This window comes from Varanus komodoensis, unplaced genomic scaffold (assembly GCF_004798865.1).
Source record: "Varanus komodoensis strain SLA01 unplaced genomic scaffold, ASM479886v1 scaffold37, whole genome shotgun sequence".
NCBI lineage: Eukaryota > Metazoa > Chordata > Lepidosauria > Squamata > Varanidae > Varanus > Varanus komodoensis.
The window spans coordinates 3,771,135-3,794,334 of NW_025335889.1; the positions used below are offsets into that span (position 1 = coordinate 3,771,135).

The window sequence follows — 23,200 nt, forward strand, 5'->3', positions numbered from 1 at the left end:
CCAGGTCTGGGAACTGGGCTGGATGCATTTCTTCCAAAGGAGCAGGTATGCAGTGGGGTGCTCCTGGATCCATCTCTGTCACTGGAGGTCCTGGTGATCTTAGGGAACTGGAACTCCCACTACCAACTTCAGCTAGTCCCTAGGGTGGTACCCAGAACACCCAGCTGTGTTCACATAACACCTGCTTCAGCTATTAGGTGGTACAAAAATATCATAAATCAATATTGGCTACAAAGCTTATGTTGTTGTCAAAGTCTTAAACAACTTGGGAACAGGATGTCTAGCAGACTGTGTTCTCTCTAAATATGCAGCCAGCCTTTAAGAACTTGAGAGGAGGCCAGGGTAGTTCTCCTGTGACAAACAGAATATTACCTTCTTGGTGATAGCACCCAGCATCTGGAAAATTCTCCCCCGTGCAGTTCAGGGAGGAGAAAATATGGTACGTTTCAAGAACTTCCTGAAAATTCTCTTGTTCACTCAAGCTCTGTGTTATAATTAATTGCAATTACTCATATGCTATGCCATATTCTGTTCCTTGTATTATTATAATCGGGTGTATTTTAATACCATATTTAAATATGATTTTCAATATTTATATGTGAACCAATGGGGGATTTTATTACAGTAAGTGATATATAAGTATTACTAAGAACATATACATGTTTCTTTGGACATTCAAAATGCTGGCCAACTGAAGTAGATCTTCCAATATAATGCAAACAGCACGAGATTAAAGATAAGTTTCCTGTCTGAGTTTTTTGACGGACCAGCTCCCCGCATGCTTAACATTTGCCAGCAAGGGCCCACTCAAGACACCATCTCTTATGAATGAATGCAAGATGAGCACCCATGCAAAGCAGCAAGGACTTTCCAGTTGCGTGTTCTCGTACTGTGAAATGTGTTTCCCTGCCCCTGCATGCTCTGAAGAAATAAAAGCAAGGGTGATGAATAATAATTCAGACATTCTACTTCAGCAGTAGAAAAGGCTACAGTCAGCAGTATTTAGATGGCTAGGAAGTGGATGCTTCTGCAGATAAAACCAATCAGCAAGGACTGATTGTAATCGCACCAACACCCATACCTGGTGGTGATATCCAGCTGCTAGAAAGAAGACGCACATCTAGGTGGTCATATCAAGTTGGGAAAGGACAGACACGGAAGAGACAAGAGCTGATCTCTCTCTCTTTCTCGATGGAGCCATCAAAGGGTCCCCCTAAACTGGTGCAGGGAAGCACTCCTAAGTGGGGGGGGGGGGGTTGATTAACCCTCTATTCCCCATGATTTCCCTGTTCCAAATTGTCTCCTGAAGAAATTCCTACTATCCCTGCTTGGGAGTGGGGGACATGATTACCCACATTGTGCCTTCCAATGATATTAGTAGGTGAGAGGACACCACTTCAATCAGGAGAATGGCTCAGGAAAAAGGGGTTAATAAACTTTTCCAGCACTGCTGCCCTAAGCCAGCTGGTGATTAAGCTTTACAAAAGACCCTGGGCAATTGGGAGATGGGTCACATGCATCACAATGCAGTTGCCCCAAATGCTACTTCCTGCTGGTGCAGGGGTGAATCACAAGGAGGAGGTTATTTGGCCCATGAAATACAAGCAGTGAATGCTGGAAGGAATACACCAATGGTGCAGTAAACTGATTGTGCATTTGTGTGCCTGGCCCGGTGAGATCTGTTTTAGGTAAATGCTGTGAAGTGGGTGTTGTTTATAGCCAGGCCAGAGCCTATAAAACACAGTTTTATAAGGAAGTAAAATGAAAGTCCCATATTGTCTCTGTGTATGACAGTGTGTAAATTACATTCTACTGACCTTCACCAAAGAGAGACAGCAGGGTGTGGGAGAAGAATGGGAGAGAGAAAGAAATAGATGGCGTGAAATGGCAACCAGATGGGATAGGGGAGCGAGGTTTTCAGCATTCCCCATCCATTTGTCTGATCCTTTGCAACTTTAGCTAAACATGAAGCAGCCCTGAGGACTGGGCATTAGGCAGAGCAAGCACTGGGAAAAGTTAGCCCGTACTGCTTGCTGCATTGTCCATCTCTGACACCTGTCCTGAACTGAAACCAGCAGATTGCCAATTTGATCTTAAACAATCACCCAAACTGAAGGCAAGCGGAGAAAAGAATGATGGAAAGACAGAAAGAAGAAGCAGAGCAGAGCAGTATGCACTAGTGGGTGAGATGATTAAAGATTAACCCCCCCTTGCCTCCTGCCTCCACCCCCTCTGGGTAGTATAGGCCTTGAAGCTCAGAGAACCTTTCAGAGAAATATTTGAAATAAAGGCCAACAGATAGGGGACGCCGGCAAAATCAGTTAGGGAGGTTGAGGGGCCAATAACCTCTGGCTGCAGGATCGCTGCAATCTGGACCGTGTTTGCTGATGATAATGCGCCTTTCCAAAGCCCTGATAGACATGGAGATGGCAGATTATAGCGCAGCTCTTGACCCAGCATACACCACCCTGGAGTTTGAGAACATGCAAGTCCTGGCCATAGGCAACGGTGAGTCTAATTTGCTCTTTTCTATAACAGTAGGGTGCTGCGGGTAGGCAGCCAAGACATTCAGGGGTGTCTTTCCAGGCTGGCAGACAGATGGTGTGAAGACGTAGTAGCTTGTTTCTCTCTTTCCTGGGTCGGAGGAAAAGTTTTTCCTGGTGGTAGAGGCTCTTACCTGTTGACACAGCAAGTTCTTGTTTGAATTCTACTCCTCCTGGCTTTGAGTGGATAAGATTTCACAGGATAGATGCTCTCTAGAAATCCAAAGAGGAGCATGGTCTGTTCTCTCACATTATATAACTGCTTGGCAGACTGGCATGGCTGATGAGCTTTTGAAAGGATGACTTGAGAAGCCTAGCTTTTCCTGGTTGCTGAGACTTCTCTGGTGCAAAAGCCTGCTAGCAGTAGAAACGGCATTGCTAAGACATTTCAACATGGTTTTTACTGCATTGTACCGTCAGAAACTACAAAGGGAAGCTGCGTCAGGATTCTGCAAAGCTTGAAAAGGTTTAGTGGCTGCAATCTTGTTTACACAAACCTGGGGGGAAAGACCCCTTAATACAGTGGCACTTAATTCCAGGTAAACATACCTGGAACTGGGGTTGCCCAGTTTGTAGGCAGCACTGGTGAACCATTCTGAAGCGGTCACATCTGAGGTAGAAAAATATCCTGATTTCTGTCAGGAAGATTCAAAATATGCAAGGAGAATTAGACCGAAAGGAAACCTGCTTTTTCTATGGCGTCTGTGTATTTTGTAGCTTCAGTGTATTTTGCAGCAGTCTTGCCCAATTTGGTGCCCACCAGAGGGATTTGACCACAACTTGCACTGTCTCAGCCACCTCAGCCCATGGCCCTGTTGGCTGGGGATGATGGGAATGGTAGTCTAAGATAGTTGGAGAATACCGGCTATGGGAAGGCCACTCTATAGAAAGGAAGAGTAGACAAGTACTGCAAGCTGTCATTATTGTTTCCTTGCGCTTCTTTTGCCCTCATGACTTGTGTTGCATTATTCCACTGTTGAATCTTCCAGGGATTAATTTCTGTTTATGAGAACAAAGTGCATTCTTGGGCATAATTACCTCACATCCTCAGGAGCCTCAGAATTAATGTTAGTGTAATTTAGAAGCATGTCTTTCATTCATTCTGTAATTCAGAAGCATATTTTATATATGTGTGTGTGTTGCTAAAGTCACTTAATAAAGACACCTCCTAAGCTATGATCAGTGCGTCATACTCTCCACGTGCACCTATTTAACAAGCAGGACTTTTAATGATGAGTACAGTTATTTTCTAGAATATTTATGGTATAGCTCTATTTTGGTTGGCCTAACACTTTCTAATTTTGGGACTGTCTCCAGAATCCTAGCCAGTATGTATTGAAATTCCAAATGTTTTGAAATTGGGGGTGATGGCATGCTATGAATCAAGAAAAATATGCTCATTTGTAAGCATGTGTGCTTTTAATAATGTGTGTTGTGAATCTGTGAATTTCAGAACGTTTTCGGCAGGGTATCTTGGCAGCTTGTACAAAAACAGTATTTGGCTCATTTCATGCTAGAATATGTCGGGCTGGCTGGGTTGAAAGAAAAGATGGTGCTCCCACAATCCACATGCAAAGACCAACTGGACTGGCAACTGAATTTTATTTCAACACTAGCATCCTCTACTGCGCTGGGCTGCAGGAGGCTAATTTGGGGCGGGGGGGGGGGGGCAGGCCTCATGGCACAAACAGCTCTGTGTCCGTGACACCAGACCCTTCAGTTTCTGGGAGAGTGCAGAGAATTTATTTGTCTCTCCTCTGAACTGCAAATTTTGTGTTTTGAGTTTTGCACGCAACCTCTATGAAGCTTCTGAACTGCAGACAAGCCGGGATCAGCTCCAGCACGAGACATAATATGGCAGCTGCTTCAAGTGATGTGTGCCAAGGGCCAGATATGGACAGAGCCAAATGATTGTGAAATGCAAGAGCTGAAGTTTGCAATGGTTCAACATGAGGCTTAAATCTGTACAAGATAAGCAGAGTGACCAATCCCAATAGCAATGATTGTCATACTTGATCGGCATAATTGGAATTAGATGAAAATTACATTTATTGACATTGCTACATAATACATTTATACCACGACTTTATTCCTCTTGCAAGGAACCAAAGGCTGCTTACATGATCCTCTTTCTCTCCATTTGATCCTCACAACAGCCCTGTGAGGTAGGCTAGGCTGAGAATCAGTGACTGGCCCAAAGTCACCCATGGAGCATCACAGCTGAGCGGGGACCAGAATGTGGATCTCCAGGTCCCAGTCCAATACTCTAAGCCACACTGGCTTTAATAGGTTTCCCACAGACACATAACTTGCTGCCTTCCTGTTACTTATGAGGCCATTTTCTCATACATGAAGTACTTGCCTTCTTTGATCTTTGGAGGTGTTATTCTCCACATGCCACCACAATAGGATGACACTTGTCACAAGTCATGTTCAATTAAACCTTATGAGGAAACACTCATAATGTCTTGTGAATATAAGAAGCAGTGAATCTTGTATACATCAGCCATTAATGTAGATCAAGATTAATACCTTCGTGTTTTCAGAGTAATTCCCTGAAAATAGCCTGATCATTTATCTCACTTCCTTCAAATCAGGTTGCACATTATTTGAAAGAAGGATGTTTGTGTATGTATGCATTCCCACCGGGGCCCGCTCAAGACCTTTTGATGCCTGAAGGAAAGCAGCAAATGTCCCTTTCCTACCCCTCCCTACCAAGTTATGTCCAAGTCAAATTGGTTGGGCACCCAAGACAAAAAATCCCGCAAGCACTTCTCCCACTCCCTAGTGAGTCAAATACAACTATACTAACTTAAATAACTAGCCAATTCCTGCCATTCCATAGCACCTATTCATAGGCACGCATGCTGCCTAACACAAAATCTGGCCCCGATTCACACAGTGCCAGGTATCCTAAGTGATTCATGCAATGTCTCGCATTCACCCTATAGGGCTGGCAAGATAGCAAGCTTTTCTGTGGCACAGCTCTATTCTTCTGGCAGGGAGTTCGGTGCTCCTTTGAAGCTTGCTACAATACCAACACTGTAGGGATCATCTGAATCATCTGAGGTTCTCCTCTGATCTGGCTGGCATTGCTCAGATGAATGATAAAATAGTCTGGTTTTGCATTTCATAAAAGTGTTATTTATTTTCATAAAGTATTGTGGAATTTGTCCTATGACTGTCAGAAACTTCCATTTCAAAACATGTGTTTCCTTTATCACTTACAATATACAGTCATTTAACATTTATATATCATAATATTTTATATTACCCAGTGTATAATACAAATCATCATAAAAGCACTTTATATGTGCCAACCCAGTAGACCATATCAGAGGTTATATTCTGCTATTATGTACAAAGTCAGTGTATTCCAGCAAGTGTTAGGCTTATGCATAGGGGAAAAATAGTTAACTGTTGTGCCTCTTAAATAGAAGTACCTGGACAGTAAACTGAACTTGTCTGCCTTCACGACTAACAAGGCAGTCACTTTCATTATTACCATTAATCAAGATGATGATGTGTATATTTTGCTCCCCACCACAAAAAACTGCTGAAGAAACTTGCACACACAGCTACAGAAATCCATGATTAATATGACCAAGAAAACTATTAATCGAACAAATAGTACAAATAAAAATAAATGCAATTAAAATATCATCTAAAAATCAAGGCAGTACAAAAAGTGTCCAGACAGTACACTAATTTATTTCCTGCCCATCCATATGCCCTTAATTCAAATGACCACCACAAAAGCAGCCCATAATGGGCCTTAAAATGGAACTCAGCATAGTGAAGTATTGGATCTCAGCAGGAAGGGTCCGGGAGGTGTTCCTGCGAAGAAGAACACTGTGTAATTTACAACAACAATACAACAAACTGTGTCTCTTTCCTGATACCAGCATTATTTGATTACCTGGTGCAACAGATTGCTTAGTTGCTTGGGCCGTGATGTAATGCAGCTGGTGGCCATTGGGCTCTTCTTTGGTCAAATCTTTACCTCTCTGTTTCCCAGCATCTTCCCTTGCAGCTTCACGATACTTTCATTTTCAGTTGGAGATGTTTGCTAGGGAGTGGACGTACGAAGAGTGGGGCGGGTGAAGGGAAATAAGTACACATCCCTTTGACTTTTTTAATGCAATGACAAATCACCCCCCACACATACACACACAAAGGGGGGGGGGCACCAGTACCAGCATTAAGGTTTCCTTCTCTTTCCTTTCCATGGAACAGGATAGCACCCTATTCACGTAGGATTGCTGAGCTCTGGTACAGGGGGAAAGAGGGGGAAAATGGTGTTTTGAATCCTTTAAAAAGGCCACGAGGTGTCATCAGGAGAAAAATCTTTGGATGTTCCCAGACCAGGTTTATATGGCAACATCACCCTGCAGAAGCTTATGGAGAGTCCAAACAAGGTTGTCCTCTTTTCATAGCCCTCCTGTGTTGTTGTTTTTTTACCACATTTCCGCCTTAATAATCCATCTGGAAGCCCCATCATCGTTCTTCTCACATTTCCCACTGATTCTTCTGTCTCTTCCTTCAGGTCAGTTATACTTGAATTATCCCTCCCTCCTCCACATTGGATATTGCTTTGAACTTTTATTGATAGGTTATTAGAATGTTTTAATTGTTAGGTCATTTTTACCAGTTTGTTGTCTGGTATTATCTAATTCATTTTGGTATTTTATTCTCTGACACTGCAGGCTTTGTTTTGGAAGGAAAAGTAGGATACAAAGACTGAGATGAAATCAAAATGAATCCTGCATACCAATTGTGAACTCATTTTCTGGGTGCTGATCCTTCTATAGGCCCAGTTGCTCGGTGGAGAAGCAAATTCAACTGCCAGCTCTTAGAGTTGCAAAAGTCTCCTCCCTTCCACTCCATATTGCAGCTTGACAGATTGTTTGAGACTTTTGTAAACAGCTTTGTAAACTTCAAAAAAACAGCACAGAAATACAATAGCACAAAGTATTTACTGTGCGCTTCTGATTCTTTACTCAGGGCGATTTGCAGATGCCTTCCTTGATGTTGCCATCCTCCAGAGCCTTTTCTGTGCTTTGCAATCATCACTGCATTCTTTCCCATGTGAGGAAAGTCTGATATTATCCATCTGTGAACAGCAACAGGAAACTCTGGTGTAATTGCACAATCCTGCTATAGCACAGCACCACCTAGTGGTTTATAGAAAGTCCAAGGAAGAAAAGCAAGGCTGTGGGGACATACAGAAAACAGTTAATCTAAATGCTGCAAAATTCTGGAAGCAGAAGCCTTGGTAGAAGGCCTCATATAGAGACCGCCCCCCCCCCGGCCCCCGCTGCATCCGCTGCCTGTTAACTGTTTTGATGACTGCTTAAGGCTGTAATCCTGCTCACACTACCTGGAGTAAGCCTCCTTCAGTTCAGTGGGACTTAGCGTCTGGGTAGACACACACAGGAGTCCAATGTTAACCAATTTCATATGTGGAATGGTAACTTGTATGGCTCCGAGAAAAAACAGAGGACTCCAGAGTGAAAGATGATGGTGTTAGCAAGAAGAGGAACATTTTGTATCATGTATGCATTGACACCCGCAAAGTAGAAAGTGAGGGCTGGGTAGCCTTGGCTGTGGTGTGATGGGAGCTCCCCTGCAGCCAATGAGGAAAATTCATGTGCAGGCCTCCCTGGGTAGGAGCTCGTTATATAAGGCAGTGGGTTGTACACAGAGGCCCCAGGCTCCTTGACTGCATCCAGCAATCAGGGTTCCACATGTAGTCCCTGTCCCAGAATCCTTCTCCACAACGTGTGACACACTAGCATTGTAGACATTATATGGATGTACCTTCAAATGTCTCTATCAAATCAGTTGTGATATAAATCCTTTGGCTGCAATTAGTTAGGACTGGCTTGCATTCCACTGCTTTCAGCTGGACTTTAAGGGCTTGATATCATGTCGGGTTTCTGCATCTGACGTTGTACCTTGATAAAATGTGTCTGGTCACTGCACGCTTAATTACCTTCCAGTAGTGGAAACACTTAGTCCATCAGTCAGTGGAGTAAGTGACATCCTGCTGATGAGGTGATGGCTTGGGACATCTAGTTGTGGTTTGTACTTTCCCGAATCCTTCCTATTCCCCACCCACTTCCTTTCTGTGATATCAGCCCAGTTTCCTGAGCAGTGGGCTTTCTGGGGTACAGTGCCTGCCTCGGGTTCGGTCTGCTTGGGAATGCGGCCACTGGAAGCTTCCCAGCATTTGGCAATGCCTCTGTTTATGAACCTAGATGGAGGCTGAGCATAGGTTTAGCATGGATGCCCCAACGTTCCCTGCTCCCCCATCAGACTTCAGGGTGGTGGAGGTGATGCAGCCAGCACCATCAGACTTCCCAAAGGCCTCTAGCTGGCTCTCCTCGGACTGACACTGCCTCATTGCTTGAAAAGTACAGGCTGCTTGCTGCTATAGACACCTTTGCCTAGCACATTCCTTAGAGGAGTGGGAGCGGAGAGGTACAGGCAAATGGCCTCTTCCAGGAACATCATGCACCCTTTCCTCGCTCATGCCAAGGAGCCATTCAGTCACCTTCCGCCTGATCTCCCTACTAACAGGGGACACACCAAGTTGAATTGGTCTGACCTCCTTGCCCCTTCCAGCAGTTCACCTGGTTATCATGGTTGGGAGCAGGAATGGGGGAGCTCTGAGCAAAGATGCCCCCTGCCCACACCCCCTGCTGCAACAGCTTCTTCCTTCCCCTGCCAGCTCTCAACCCTTCCTCCGTTTGCAAAGCAGCAAGAAATGATGAAATAGTCCTTTTCTCTTGTCCTGTGCTCTCCCCGCTCATCCCATTCCACACACAGAAACTGACTGCGCTGGCACCACAACCCAGAACATCAGACGAGTTGTGTGGGGCGTGTGTGTGGGGGGTCCATACAGGCTCTGTCTTCCAAGAGAAGGGGCTGCCCTGGGAGGCTCAGGAGGGAGGGGGCTGCTGCCCCTCAGCTTCTGTGGCCCGAGGCACTGGCCTCACTCTGCTAATGGTAGGGTCAAAAGGAGACTGGGCAAAAGAGGCCCATTCCTCTTTCTTCCTGCCACATGGGACATGGAGGAAGGGGGTGGGTGTGTGGCAGAAAGGTCCCTTTCTCGAAAACCTTACCAAGAGGTCATCAGATGCGTTGAATCCAGCAGGCTGGGCCACTTCTGCAGAAAGCTTCGCAGACAGAACAAGGGGCTGCTGCTCCACGCCCACCCCTGCTGCCCCAGTGGCCGACTGCGTGGCCTTTCCTTTTTTCCTTTCCTTTTTGCAGAGTGAGCATGCAGAGTAGGGATCCAGAGTACCACTTAGTCCCATGCAGAGCCCAGGCACACAACATTCTGGGAAATGATGGTGCCTGGTGCAAATGACGGAAGCTTCCCCCGCCTGCCCTGCCCTGCTCTGCGGAAAGCATAAGGAACCAAGGGAAAGAGGTCGTGGTGATGGGGCACCATCCCAGCCTTGGCTGCGAGGCACCAGAGCTGAATCCCACATTTCCACCCTACCGGTGCCATTGGCTGGGGGGTGTCCTGAGATGTCACTTGGTCAAAACCCCAAGCCCATAGTGCATCTGGCTGCGGCCCACCTTAGTCAATACTGTTTGCACAACCGGAAGTGGTTCTTCAAGGCTTCCCCAGCCCTGCTGCCTGAGAACAATCTTAACAAAGCTGTGGATGCCTGGGGAGCTCTTTGCACAGAAATCATGTTCTCCAACCATAAAGTGTTGTTCTTCCCTGCAAAGATGAGATTCGAATTCACAGCCCTTCTAGCCCACTCTGGGCTGCAGCACAATGCACGTCACAGCTCCCAGGCAACTACATATTCTGAAGGGAACCCCTGGTTGCATATTACCTGGTACACGGAAACCATCTCTCTCTTTCCCTCACTTTTTCCCATGCCTGGGAGAAGATGACCACAACAATAACTAATGCTTCTTCTTTTTTCTTCCTCCTTCTTCTTCCTCTTTTCCCTGCTCTTCTCTTTGCCCTGAAATGCATATTACTCTGCTGAATGCAAAATCTACCCTTTATTGCATCTGTACTTTGCAAAAAGAGGTGAATGGTAGGGATTTCCCCCCAGGCTTTAAAAGGCTTTGATTCACTTCTGTGGTGTTTCCACTTTACGGAAGGGAAGCTGAGGCATAAAAAGCTGGAGCCCTCCTTTTCACGCCAGCTCAGACTGTTAATAGCTCAGAAGTTATTTTGCAGGAGTTTTGTCAACTAAAGGGGCCCTCACTCAACCCCACCTTACCCAAGCACACAATATACTATTTTGGGCTGTTTCTTTAAGCTGCTTTAAGTGCCATTTTATGGAAGAAAAGTGGGGTACAAATGAAATAAATAAGGGGAGCTCGAGCAAGACCATAGTTTTGCACTTCACTACTTTTGCTTTAGAGCTACTATAGCCAAGAGAGTAATCCTACACAGTGGGTAAATACCCAGAGGAGGATGCTGTAAGAAACTAAAGGCATCCTGCTGTGGCTTCCAGACATCGTGGGTGGTGGAGGGAGAGCAGGATTCCTCAAGGTCCTCTGATAGCTGAGCCTCACCGTGGCCCTTGCAGCTAGCATGGAAAGAGACACACCAGCCGCCTTCCCAAGAGCAGAAATGTGGCTTTGAGAGGGCAAAGAGGGGTTGTGGAGAGAGGACTTATGCCAGTGCCTACTGGTGCTCCAGCCTCCTTTCTCCCTTTCTCTGATGCTTCATCTATCTGGCCAAAAAAGGGCATCTGGATAAAAGGCAGAGGGCAATGCATGGTCATGGGAGAGATGGGTGTCATTGCATCTCTCTCTGGTTGCTTGATGCATCGCAGCCTCTGAGTGCGGAGGCTTATGTGCATCCAGAGGTCCTAGGATTGTTCCCTAAGCTACAGACCAGAGGTCCCTGGTTTAGCTCTCACCACTGCCAAGCAGTCCAAGGCAAGTCTCTCTGGGCTTTTCTGCATGAGGTGTTTAACATGCAACTTTGCTGAGGTTTCTGTTTCCAGATTCTTCGAGGTATTAAGATGGATACCTTTTCACATTGGTTCCATTATGGAACCAAGAGGTAGTACTGTGGTACAGTGAAATTGTGCAATGCATCAGGCTATCGTGCTGCCATTCACAGAAATACCAGACTTCCCTTGTTAGGCAAAGAGAAAAGCTATAATGGTTGAAGAGCAGAGGAGATGCCCTGGAGGGCAACAGTGTTGTATAAAGCACCTTCAAACTGTGAGTGACTAATTATGAGCACACAATAAAAGTCTCATGTAGAAAGCCATTCTTTCAGTGTGCATATAAATAAATATACTGTACACAGTGCATTATCAAGATAATAAAGATGACCTGCCTTGTGTGGTTCTTGTAAAACTGTATGTGATTGTGTTTTCAGTGCTCCAGACAGACTCAATCAATGTATTGTCAACTTATTTTTCACTGTGCCTTTCATTCTAAAACAAGATGCTTAAGGTGATTTAAATATAAAGCCATTCTTTCTTATAAAACAATTTGAACTCTGAACAATGGCTACAATCTTTCCCCCCTGCCTGCAAAACTGGTCAGCACAGAGATAAGGACAATTATCTAAAATGTTTTTAAAACATGTGTGTAGACATACATAGAGACTGATCTAAGGATCTGAAAGTCCTGAGTTTGAATCTTGTCTCTGTCAAGAGTGACAGAGTGACTTTAGACTTTAGGCAAGCTAATTATTTCAGCTCAGTACCCCAATCTGCAATATGAGGAATATTTATTTACCACTCTATATCTAAATAGATTCCAGGATAAAACGGTGGCTGCTTAGAGCAAGAAATAGAGATGTTTTCAGGAGGTGCCAAAACCAACACTGTTTTGGTGCCTGCCTGACCTCCGGAGGCACAGAGTTCCAGAGAAATGGAGCCACCACATTGAAGGCTCTTGCCTGGATGGAATCCAATCACTCCATTGATCTGTGTAGAACCACATGGCATCTCCACATCCCATCAGGCTGCTAAGCTAGCAGGAGCTCTCTCAAGTATCCTGGTCCCAAGTTATTCAATAGTTCTGACCGACCCTTGCAAAGTTCTTGCAAAAATAGGAATATTGTTTTCATTGTTGCTTGTGTGAATTTGGCATGTCCATAGTGATGTCCTGCCTCCATTTTAATCTCCGGTTATTCTACTCTTGCCTTCCTTGTCCCCCTTCCTAAGCAGACACAACCCCGTCGGAAGCTGCCAACCTCCATGCCTCCAACAGCATCGGGGCCAGTGTGTTGTGTGCCATCTGTGGAGATCGCGCTACAGGGAAACACTATGGAGCTTCCAGCTGTGATGGATGCAAAGGTTTTTTCAGGAGAAGCGTCAGGAAGAACCACATGTACTCCTGCAGGTAAAGCAGGGCAAGAGTACTAGGTAGACCTTTCATGCTTTAAGCCTTTGAAGTGCAATGGATTGCAAGGTATTATTTTTGAAACAAGGGGCTGGGTGCACATCTATGCTGGATCAACTGCTTTGGTGACAGTGGATTTCCCCATCTCTTTCCCTCCCAAGATAGCCTTGCCTTCCCACTGAAAACCCTACACAGAGGATTCCTCTTGGAGATTGTGTGAAAACTGAAAGCAGGGAGAAGTACGGGAAAGCAAAAAATGGCTTGAGATCGAAACAGGGAGCATCGTGTCCGTGATGTCTGTCCCATCATTCTACTTAGGCATGTGTAGGGTAGTTGGCACTGAAGAGGCCCGATGAGCTCGACAAGATTGGCAAGGGGCTTTTGCCAGTCTCATCTCATAGCTTGCTTGCTGCTTCCCTGTACCCACACTGGGGTTGGTCACCCGGGTTCAGATGACGTGGCAACTCACCATGGGCACAACAGCCCCAAGAGCAAGCCACAGGTTGTGAGGGTAGCTTGTTGCCCACAAGCAAGTGACTTTGTAGGAAGCAGTCTGGGTTTGAATTGTTTATGTATTTATTTAAAACATTTCTATAATATACCTACAGCCATTCAGCTCTCTGGGCAGTTTACAGAATTACATAAGAACCCACTGTGGCTCGTCCATGACATTATGAGTTGTCCTGTTATGTGAACCTAGCCATATTCTCTCTTTCATCCATCCATCCATTCACTCAGACAGACAATGCCCTCAACCTTCCCACCATAAATACCGAAATAAAAGATGACTGACACTTGGCTAGAATGGAAAAAGATTCCCCAGCCCTCCTTCTCGATAATGATATTTTTCAGAGTGAGGCCATAGAGTTTGGTAGGTGACAGGAGGAAAAAAACATCCCTGCACCCCAAAGTGGGAGGAAGATGCAATAGGAGGGGTGCAAATGGGGCAGGGGCTGGGTAAGGCACCCCTGGAGAGCAGAGGGAAGACTGAGGTCTGCATGCAGGCTCCATTTTGTATATCCCTCTTCTAGCCAATTATGGACCGAAAACTCAATTCATCCTTGCATTGCATCAAGTCTTAGCATTGTTTGCTTTTTAAACTAATCCCTCACTCTTCTCTGTCTTTGCAGGTTTAACAGACAGTGTGTTGTAGACAAGGACAAAAGGAACCAGTGTCGATATTGCAGGCTAAAGAAATGTTTTCGAGCGGGAATGAAGAAGGAAGGTGAGGGCTCTTCACGGCCACCCTGTCATGTCAAACAATTTGAGTGCAACCATGTCGGAAAAAAAGCTATATACCTTCTCCTTTCTCTGCCCAGCTTCACACAGCCAAGGAATTTTGAGGTCAACATACTTGCATTAAGGCAGAATGCTCAGTGTTCATTTTTGCATACAGATGTATTTCTAATCATGCAAATAAGTGTACTTGAACAAATATACTGCAACCATTTATCACCCACCTTTCTATACTAAGTGTCTCACAAAACAAAATAAAGCAAGAAGCTATAAATATAATAATAAAAAATAGCAAAAGGGCAGAAACAACGGCAATTAAAATGATCAGAAAAGTGCATCATTAACTTGCTGCCAGTTTTTAAGCAGAATACATGCATTTCTGGAGGATAAGGCTGTCATTAGCTAGAAATGATGGTGGTATACCAGTTGTTGGGGAAAAACAGCAGGCAGGTACCCTGTTTCTCTCAGGTCCTGGTTTTGGGCATCCTGTAGCCATCTGGTTAGATTAGAGATGTAGAACCTTGAGGGCTAAGGTCAAAACTGGCCTTCTTGAGATCCACATCTGGCCCTCTGGTGTTTTCCAGGGAGCCGTGCCCTCTTCTCTTACCCCAACCCCTTTCCCCTGGCCAGCAGTCGCTGGATGCTTCCCAGTTTCTGTGCACTGTTCCCATTCCAAAAGATTGAAATGTCTTCCTTGAGGCAAGAGCTTTAAGAAATAGTAGACCCAATGGTATTTGGGTTATTTTGGCTCACCTCTTTTGCTTTCATCATACCAGCTCCCAGGAGCTTGTTCACAACAGAATTTGACCCTTGGATCTAAAGAGGTTCAGCACCCATGGTATAGAATAGATGTTGTGAAAGAAAAGATGCTGGGTCAGGTAGAACTTTGATCAGATACACGAGGGCTTCCTTTATATTGTAATTCCAGCCTTATTTATTTATTATGTTTATATGCTGCACCCATAGCCAGCAAGGCTCTCTGGGAAGCTAACAGTGAGTAATAACAACAGGAAAACAAAAATTAAAAGATAAAAATCCAGTTAAACCAGCAAGGCAATAAAACTAAAAAACCAACCATTAACAAATTAAAAATTAAATTAAAAACAATCTAATCAAAAATGTTTTAGTAAGGAGTTAAGAACAATAAAAGGTTTACATACAATTCACAGCCCAAGTGCATCAGATGAAGTTTGTGTGGACTCACAGAAACTTTTGCCAAAATAAAGGCAAGTTTAAATCGAAAAAAAAGCTTTACTGGCTAGGAGCTGTGGGCTTTTCTGTAAACCTGTATGGAATTGTGCCCAAAATGTGTTGATCTTTTAGGTGCTAGAAGATTCTTCCTTGCTGCACATGTTTCTTTAGTTTAGAGTGAGCTGTGGTCATAATCTCTTTCATCATTTTTTTTCCTGCAACAGCTTAATGCAACTAACCCCCAGATCTTGGACATCCGTGTCTTCTCCACAGTACTAGCTGTAATCAAACCCGTAAGCCCCGGCACTTCTAAGAATGTGGCTTAGACATGCCTGAAGGATAGCGGAATCCTCCTGTCTTTTTGGAGCACCCACTCGTATTTTTCTGTTAATATTCAATGGAAGTTACATTAGGTCCATGACCAGCTAAATACTGAGTAAACATTCAGAATACATCATGCCACGACTGAGCTCTGGCGATCCTGATAACACACAGAATAACCTTGAGCACTCCTATTAACAGCCGCTGACTGCAGGGTTTCCATTTCAGAACAAGCTCATTATAGCCCTATTATCAAGCAGAATTATATGATTGCAAAATCAATCTTCAGAAGCACAGGTGGAATAGTGACAATCAGATATTGTTTGATGCAGGTATTCTTGTGATTAGCCATAGAGAGGATAGATAGCCATCCAGTTGTAGCTCGCAGTTCAGGCATTTGTTTGACTTGGCAACTTGGTTTGCCTCCAGGAAGTCAGTGCTGGTCACGGAAAGGCCAGATGTCTTAACAGGAGAGCCTAGAATACCTTTCCCTGGTGCAGGAAGGAGCACCCAAAATGGTTGTACAGGTGGAGTATCTTTCCTGCAATGGAAGGTTAATGCACTGGGGCCTTTTAAGCTGAGAAAATCAAAAAAGATGACTAAGAGGGTAGATGAAAGAGAGCCATACTCTTATGCACAGTGAGGAAAGAGCTATCCGTTTCTTTAATTTGACTTAAGATATCCCTGTGTACATATGTATCCTTTTAAACAGACTCATTTCAGCCTGCATCTCAGAGGAGTAGCATCCATGACAGGAGAACAGAAGATGTGGAAGGTGAATTTTTCCTAGTCCTGGTGAAACTGACCAGGTTTTCCTTTAATCTTAGCTGTTTCCCCAGAGATCTGAGAAGGGAGAGTATGAGGGAAATCTGCATGTGTGAAGATGACTCAGCTTCCTCTTGCACACTTCTATACATCATTCGCAAATGTGTGCACTTCTAGGGTGAGAGGGGAGGGGCAAAATGCTGACTGAAGGTTGCAAAACGTGGTTCAGTTTGAGCGTACCTGTTCTGCTAGGTGACCTGAAAAACAGAGAAGTTGAAGCATGGCAGTAAATCTGTATTTCTGCATAGCCATCAACCAATTTCTAAGCATGATACAAGCATCTTTAAAGCTAGATTTCTGCCTTTTGGGCATGCAGACTAATAGCAGGAGAGTGGCTCTCAAAAAGAACTTTTAAAAATGGCCTGTGAAATCTATCTAGATTAGGTCCTATCACTGAAAGGGAAAGTAGAGGAGAAACTTGCTGAAATCTGACCCTCATGTATGCACATTAAATGTGATCTTTCAACATTTTTAGTTGAACATGTTGATGTTTTCAGTTAAAATGCATCCTGTCATTCATCGTTAAGATCCATTGAAATTGGTGGGATTTACTCCTGAATATATGCACCATGGTTAGGAATGAGCTGTGAATCCCACTTAAATCTGTGCAGATTAAGACTGTTGTGTCGGGGGTTTATTCCATTGCTTTTAATGGAGTTAGCCATGATGAGCATTTGCTGGCTAGCCAGCCCTGTTCAGCTGGGATCATTTCAGTTCAGCTGACTTCCGTGATGGTGTATGTAGGATTCGGTATACTTTTGAGGTGCTTTCAGATGGGCATCTCCTAACAAAGTCTTCCCCAACTCAGTGCCCTCCAAATGGTTTGGACTTCAAATCCTATCAACCTCAGCCATCATAATCAATGGTCAAGAATACTAATGGCTGTTGTTCAAAACAGCTGGAATTTACAACTGGTATAGTCTGTCCTAGAGCTATCAATGAGATTGTGCAGCTGCTCTATATTTTCTGGGATACAGGAGGAGGAGAAGGAGGAGAAGACAAGACAGCATTGTGTTTATACCCCCCTTTTTAACTCCTGCAAGGATCCCAAGTTTTCCTCCATTCTGTTTTTATGCTCATATCAACAACATTATTAAGGCTGGCTGTGAAGCTGGTTAGGCCGAAGGAGCAAGACTGCCCTAAGCCACTCAGTGACTGGCTGGGTAGGGACGAGGGCCTGGATCTCCCAGGTCTCCAGTCCAAGACTCAAACCATCACACCACACTCTTGGTGTTTTTTTGATCCTCTGCGCAGTTTTTTGGATGAAGAAGAATGACTGTAGTAAGAAACCCTTGCCTGGAAGCACCCTGGTTTAATTTGGGCATTTCATACATTTATGTTATCTTTTATCTCAAATGTTTTGGACAAGACAGGTGGCATCATATTCGCGTTTGGCTTTGCCTTTTCAGAGGGTGAAATCGAATGCTACATGAGTGGCCCTCTGCCCATGCGATGGGGTATCCCCCTCCTCTCCCTATGCCGTCCCCACAAAAGCTGCTCTGCAGGGTTCCATCCGCAGGTGGGGCTTCAGCGACAGGGGAATTGCTCTTGGCCAACAGAACCTGTTGCAAATTGGATGCAACCCCGAAAATTAGGACTATAGCATATAAAATCAATGACTAAAGTATACAAACCAACCAAAGCTTTTTGCTTTGTTTTGTGTTACTTTTTGAATGCAAGATAAAGGGTTTTTTGTGCTTTACGTTTTGGTTTTGGTTTTGTTTTGTTTGCAGCTGTGCAGAACGAACGAGATCGAATCAGCACGCGGAGATCCAGCTATGAAGACAGCAGCTTACCTTCCATTAATGTTTTACTGCAAGCAGAAGTACTTTCACAGCAGGTACTTCTTTGAATTTAGAGAACAAATCAACATAAGAACTATCTGACAAGCCCCCCTGTGTTGTTTTAATTTTACTTTCCATTTCATCCTCTCTATAATAAGAAAGAAATTTCTGTAAATCATCAGATGCTTACACTACAGATCCTGTGTGCTTACTCTTGAGAGGAAGCTCTACTGAACCCGCTGGAGCTTACTTCAGAGTAAACGTGCATATGGGTGTGCTGTGAAATCTCTAGCAGGACATCTTTCATCTGAACCAGATCTGTCATTTGTCAAGGACAACATCATGGGCAATATCCAGTTGCTCTCTTCATGGCACTAGTGCAGCCACATTCAAACCACATTTGGTCAAGGTGCAGTCAGCTATTTGGCAGGTACAAAGTACTGCCCTTTTGTGCTGAGAAAATGTAGCAGAAGTTCAGATTTGAGGGAAGTTGCTTAGATTAGGTGAATCCTGGATGGGGAATCTTGGAAAATGAAGGACATTTTTCTATCTATGAGTAAATATTCATAAAACTGTGCCCTTAGTGTATCAAAATTGAGAAAGGCCCTTATATAGTTAGGTATAAGAAGGGCAAATATCAGGAAGGAATTTGTTTATGTCCAATCCAGAGTCACTCGGTATTTATGTGTATTAAATCTTCTGTGTTCCTTGACTAAGAAATGAAATAGCAAGGGTGTGTTTTTTATTTTCTTTTTTGTTATTTTTACAATTCTGTTGATTCAATGACACATACTTCTAAAGCTGACAAGTTTCCAGGAAATAAAGGCACTTGGAAGAAAAGAAGAAGGGTGAAAGGGTAGGCTTTGCAGTGGCCTTGGAGACAATTTTTTGCACTCTGTAAACAAGAGATTTGGGATCCTTGGATGCTAGAAGGAACTGTACAAGAACTGTACAAGAAAGGAGGCGGAAACCCTTAAAGGAACTGGCTTATGGCTCACAAAAGTATCAAAGCACAATAATTCAAATAACTTCAGTGCATAATAGTGATTGCCAAAACATGCATCCAGGTAGACCAACACGGTGGTATTGCAAACAGATCCATGTAAGAACAACCCAGCTCATTTCAATTGCAGAGTCAGCATTCCACTAAAATAGATCATTGAAGTTTTGGCCTTATTCCTTATAAGGTGTGTGCACAAGAACTTCAGCGTGTTCTATCACTCAGCTCCATGCTGTTCACTTTCCCCAAACAGGCATCTTTTTTTACTGTTTATTGTGATCTAGAAACTGCCACCTAATATTGTCCCCCTCCGTATTCAGACTTGGCAAAATGGTCCCAATGTTCTCTGGCTAGCCAATCAGAAAGAGTGGAGAATGGTCCTATGCATCTGTCTTTTAATTTTGAACTCCCTCATTACAAGGAGTCTTGGCCAACTTGCATGGTTTCTTTCATCCCAACTGCTGCAATGTTGGGTGAGATATATTAGGCTCCAAGGACAGGCACCAGGCCTCGTGACCAGTGGTGCTTCCAGACAAGGCTTCTATTGCGAAACCGTCTTGCAAGAAACACAGAGTTTTGGGGTTCGGGTTAGGGGCAGACAGCATCTTTTATTTGCACCCCTCTTGTATTTCACAACCATTGCTTCCACTGACATTGTATTTGGGATGATGCGAAGAGGTATGACTGTTCTGTCTACTGGTGAATTGCTGTATTCCTTCTACACCACCAGAGCTCCAGACAAACTCATGTGAGCTCAGCTTTTGAATCATCTGCAAGTGCTCTAAGAACACTTGGGGCTGGTTTGCAGGATCAACGGCTCCAAGCTCAAGATGACAAAAAACCAACTGAAGCCAAATCACAACCAAGTGATAGTTCAGTGTTTGGACCGAAGAGGTTTTGCCCACTTGCTGCTGAACTCCAGTACCCAGAAGCCCCAGCCCATAAGGCCAATGTTCAAGGATGATGGGAGTTGCAGACCAACAGCATCGGGAGGACCACGCATTCCTCACACTAGCCCTAAGGAGACCAAGGGAAACAAGTTATACCAATGTATGATTTGCTTGCAAAAGCATTTACCCTAGTTTTGGAGGCCAACATAGCTAATAAAGGAGGGGAAGAAGAGGCATTAAAATATAACTCATGTTAGACTATTTGAGGAAAAATGAATTTCCATTTGGTAATAGGTCAAGAGCCTTTGGATTCCACTTAAGCATAAGAAAAGGCATTTCACATTCTCCCACATTGTTAGATGATGAAATCTTGTAGTTTGCATAGCTTCCAGTTCTGTTTTTTTTTTTTTTTCCTAAGTAATGTTAGGTAAATTTTCATGCTTTTCCAGATATCATCACCAATTTCAGTGATAAGTGGAGATATCAGAGGGAAAAAGATTGCAAATATTGCAGACGTGTGTGAGTCTATGAAGCAGCAGCTGTTAGTGCTAGTGGAGTGGGCCAAGTACATCCCAGCATTCTGTGAGCTTCCTTTGGATGACCAGGTAAGCCAGTTGTTTGGATTCCCATTTATAGCTAAAATTAAACTGTGGTTTCCTTATTCCAGCTCTAAAAAATTCTGTAAGCCTCTTATGTTACTCATTGTTTGAATGAGCATTATTGTCCTTTCGCAGTTCATTGATACACAGAAATACTGAGCTGATTAGCAACATGTAATATTTTGTTATATTTTAATTTATTTTACATGTGCATGCTGCTCCCTGCTCCAAGTGGAGTCTCTAGGTGGCTTACAACACTTAAAATTACACAATCGCTAAAACAATAAAACGAATAAACAATCAATCACTCATACAAGGAAACAATAATAAAACCAATCAAATATGATAAAAATATGATAAACACAATAATAAATAAGTAATTGCAATAAATCCACTGCAGGAACAACCATAAGATGATACGTTATCACACACATTAAAATAGTTGTTAAATGTATTGTTAAAATGCCTGGAAAAGAGAAATGTTTTCACCTGGTGCTGGAAATGGAGTAATATCGGCACCAGGCAAATTTCTCTGGGGAGCACATTCTGTAAGCGAGGGGCAGCTACTGAGAAGGCCCTTCTTCTATTTGCCTCTCACCTCTTTGAGGAATGGCTCCTTTAGAAGGATCTTCTAAAGGTCTTTACAAATGGAGACAGGGACCTCTAAAGACACATACAAAAAGAGACTTGAAGCATAAGCAAATTAGCATATGCAAATTTGTGGAGGTTGTCCTGTGGGCCTGAGTTTCAAATCTTTTCGGTACCTCCCCACAATTTATCCCCCAGGAATACTTCCTGCACACTTAGGGGCAGTGGTGAATATTAGTGTAATAATCTACATACTTTCTTCTTTGAAAGAAGGATGAAATGCTCCTGCAGTAGGCCACAAAATTGCACATCCTGAAAACTGCTACAACAAATCATCATCAGCTGAAACTTCTGTTTAAAAGGACAACAAATTCATCATGAGTTAGGTGTGGGTGAGTGGAGAGTTAGTAATACAACCTGAAATATGCAATTGAGATGTAAGTATTTGCATGCAAAACCTCAATGGCCATGGTGAACAGGCCTGGGGAAGGACTGCATTTCACCAGCAAGAGGATGGTAGGATGAGTTGGAAGAAAAGCATCTGTATCCCTGTCAGCCATCTATTTAATTCATTCCCAGAAAGCACCTTCATCCAAAAAGCTACATTTCAGGGCATAGCACATGAAATTCCATCCAGCAAAATAATATGAAAATCACAACATCAAAACTTCATTGACAGTAAAATTGGCAAGATGAGATAAACAATTGCACAGGCTAAAACCACACAACCGCACAAACCAATTGTACAAACCTAGCTTGTTTTCACTAGTCTGGAGGGCATTCCAGGGACAGGGCACCATCAAAGAAAAGGTTTTGTGGTTGCACAATGCACTTAAACTAATGACTGATTCAGAGAAAGGCCTCAGCTGAGTACAGGTTAAGAAAGCAAGGAGGGAGCCCAAGAAGGAAATGTTGCAATGAAGCAAACTTTCCCCATGCTTGGGGATAATAGGAGTTGAAGTCCAACACATCTGGAGATCACCTGGTTGGGGAAAGGTAAAATAATGGTTGATTTAACTTGGCAAATTAAACATCTGAAAAAAAAGAGAAAATATCTAAATATGATGCCATAGCAAGTTAGTTGTAAAGTTGAGCGTGGGAGTGCACACAATAGGAGGAACAGTTGCTTTCTTGCCCCGCTGTTTGTCATCTTGCAGCACATGGCCAGTCCTTGGAAATAGGACACCAGACTAGCAAATCTTGCTGTGAGCAGATAATAACACTCTTTATGTTCTCATTGGAGGGGAGGGGGATGCATCTAAGTGGGAATCATGCGGATACAATCCCTGAAAATGGCTGGGGTAGATAAGGCCTCATGCATGCTTCATTTGCCTCACACAACAATCACATCCCTGGTTGCAGGAATGCCTGCATTTGCGGCTTGTTTACAGCAGGGCTGGGCAAGTTCTGGCAGGTCAAGGGCCAATTTTCCTTCCCTGCCTGCTGCCACCACACTGCTGAATTTGCCACCAAATTTTAGCTGCACAGCAATAGCAAAAATACTGATGTTTTTGTTGTAAACCTAAGCACATGTCCTGTTTGACAGGGAATTTGTGGCAAATCTGGCAGCAGCAGAGTCTGGGCCACATGTGGCCTGGGCTGCACATTGTCCACCCCTAATTTACAGAGAAGTTTGAGATGGCCCTTTCTGTGCTTTTAGTATCAGGATACTTTTAACGAAGAACATTGCTCAGGCAAATTTGCCTCCTACTTTGTCTTCATGAGTTGATCGAAGCCTTTGGGAAATAGTAGTCTCTCCCTTCCCTTCAGATTGTTCACTGCAAGGTTATTTCTCGGTGTTTGTTCAGCACATACACATTGGCCCATCCCCGTGAAGACACCCTTTCCCAAATCCTTAAGTTAATGTTTAGTAGTT

At 43.8% G+C, this 23,200-nt stretch overlaps 1 protein-coding gene across 2 annotated transcripts in view; it reads left to right on the forward strand.

The window, feature by feature from the left end:
- Nucleotides 1-2,387: 2,387 nt before the first annotated feature.
- Nucleotides 2,388-23,200, forward strand: part of HNF4A (hepatocyte nuclear factor 4 alpha) — a 28,432-nt gene continuing 7,619 nt past the window's right edge. Inside the window, exons 1-5 of one of the 2 annotated variants that reach the window (XM_044440276.1) lie at nt 2,388-2,508; nt 12,716-12,890; nt 14,021-14,115; nt 18,197-18,303; nt 20,587-20,742. In XM_044440276.1, coding sequence (XP_044296211.1) covers nt 2,388-2,508; nt 12,716-12,890; nt 14,021-14,115; nt 18,197-18,303; nt 20,587-20,742 — 654 coding nt within the window. The remainder of the gene's footprint in view (nt 2,509-12,715; nt 12,891-14,020; nt 14,116-18,196; nt 18,304-20,586; nt 20,743-23,200) is intronic. The other variant, XM_044440277.1, reaches the window with a different exon arrangement.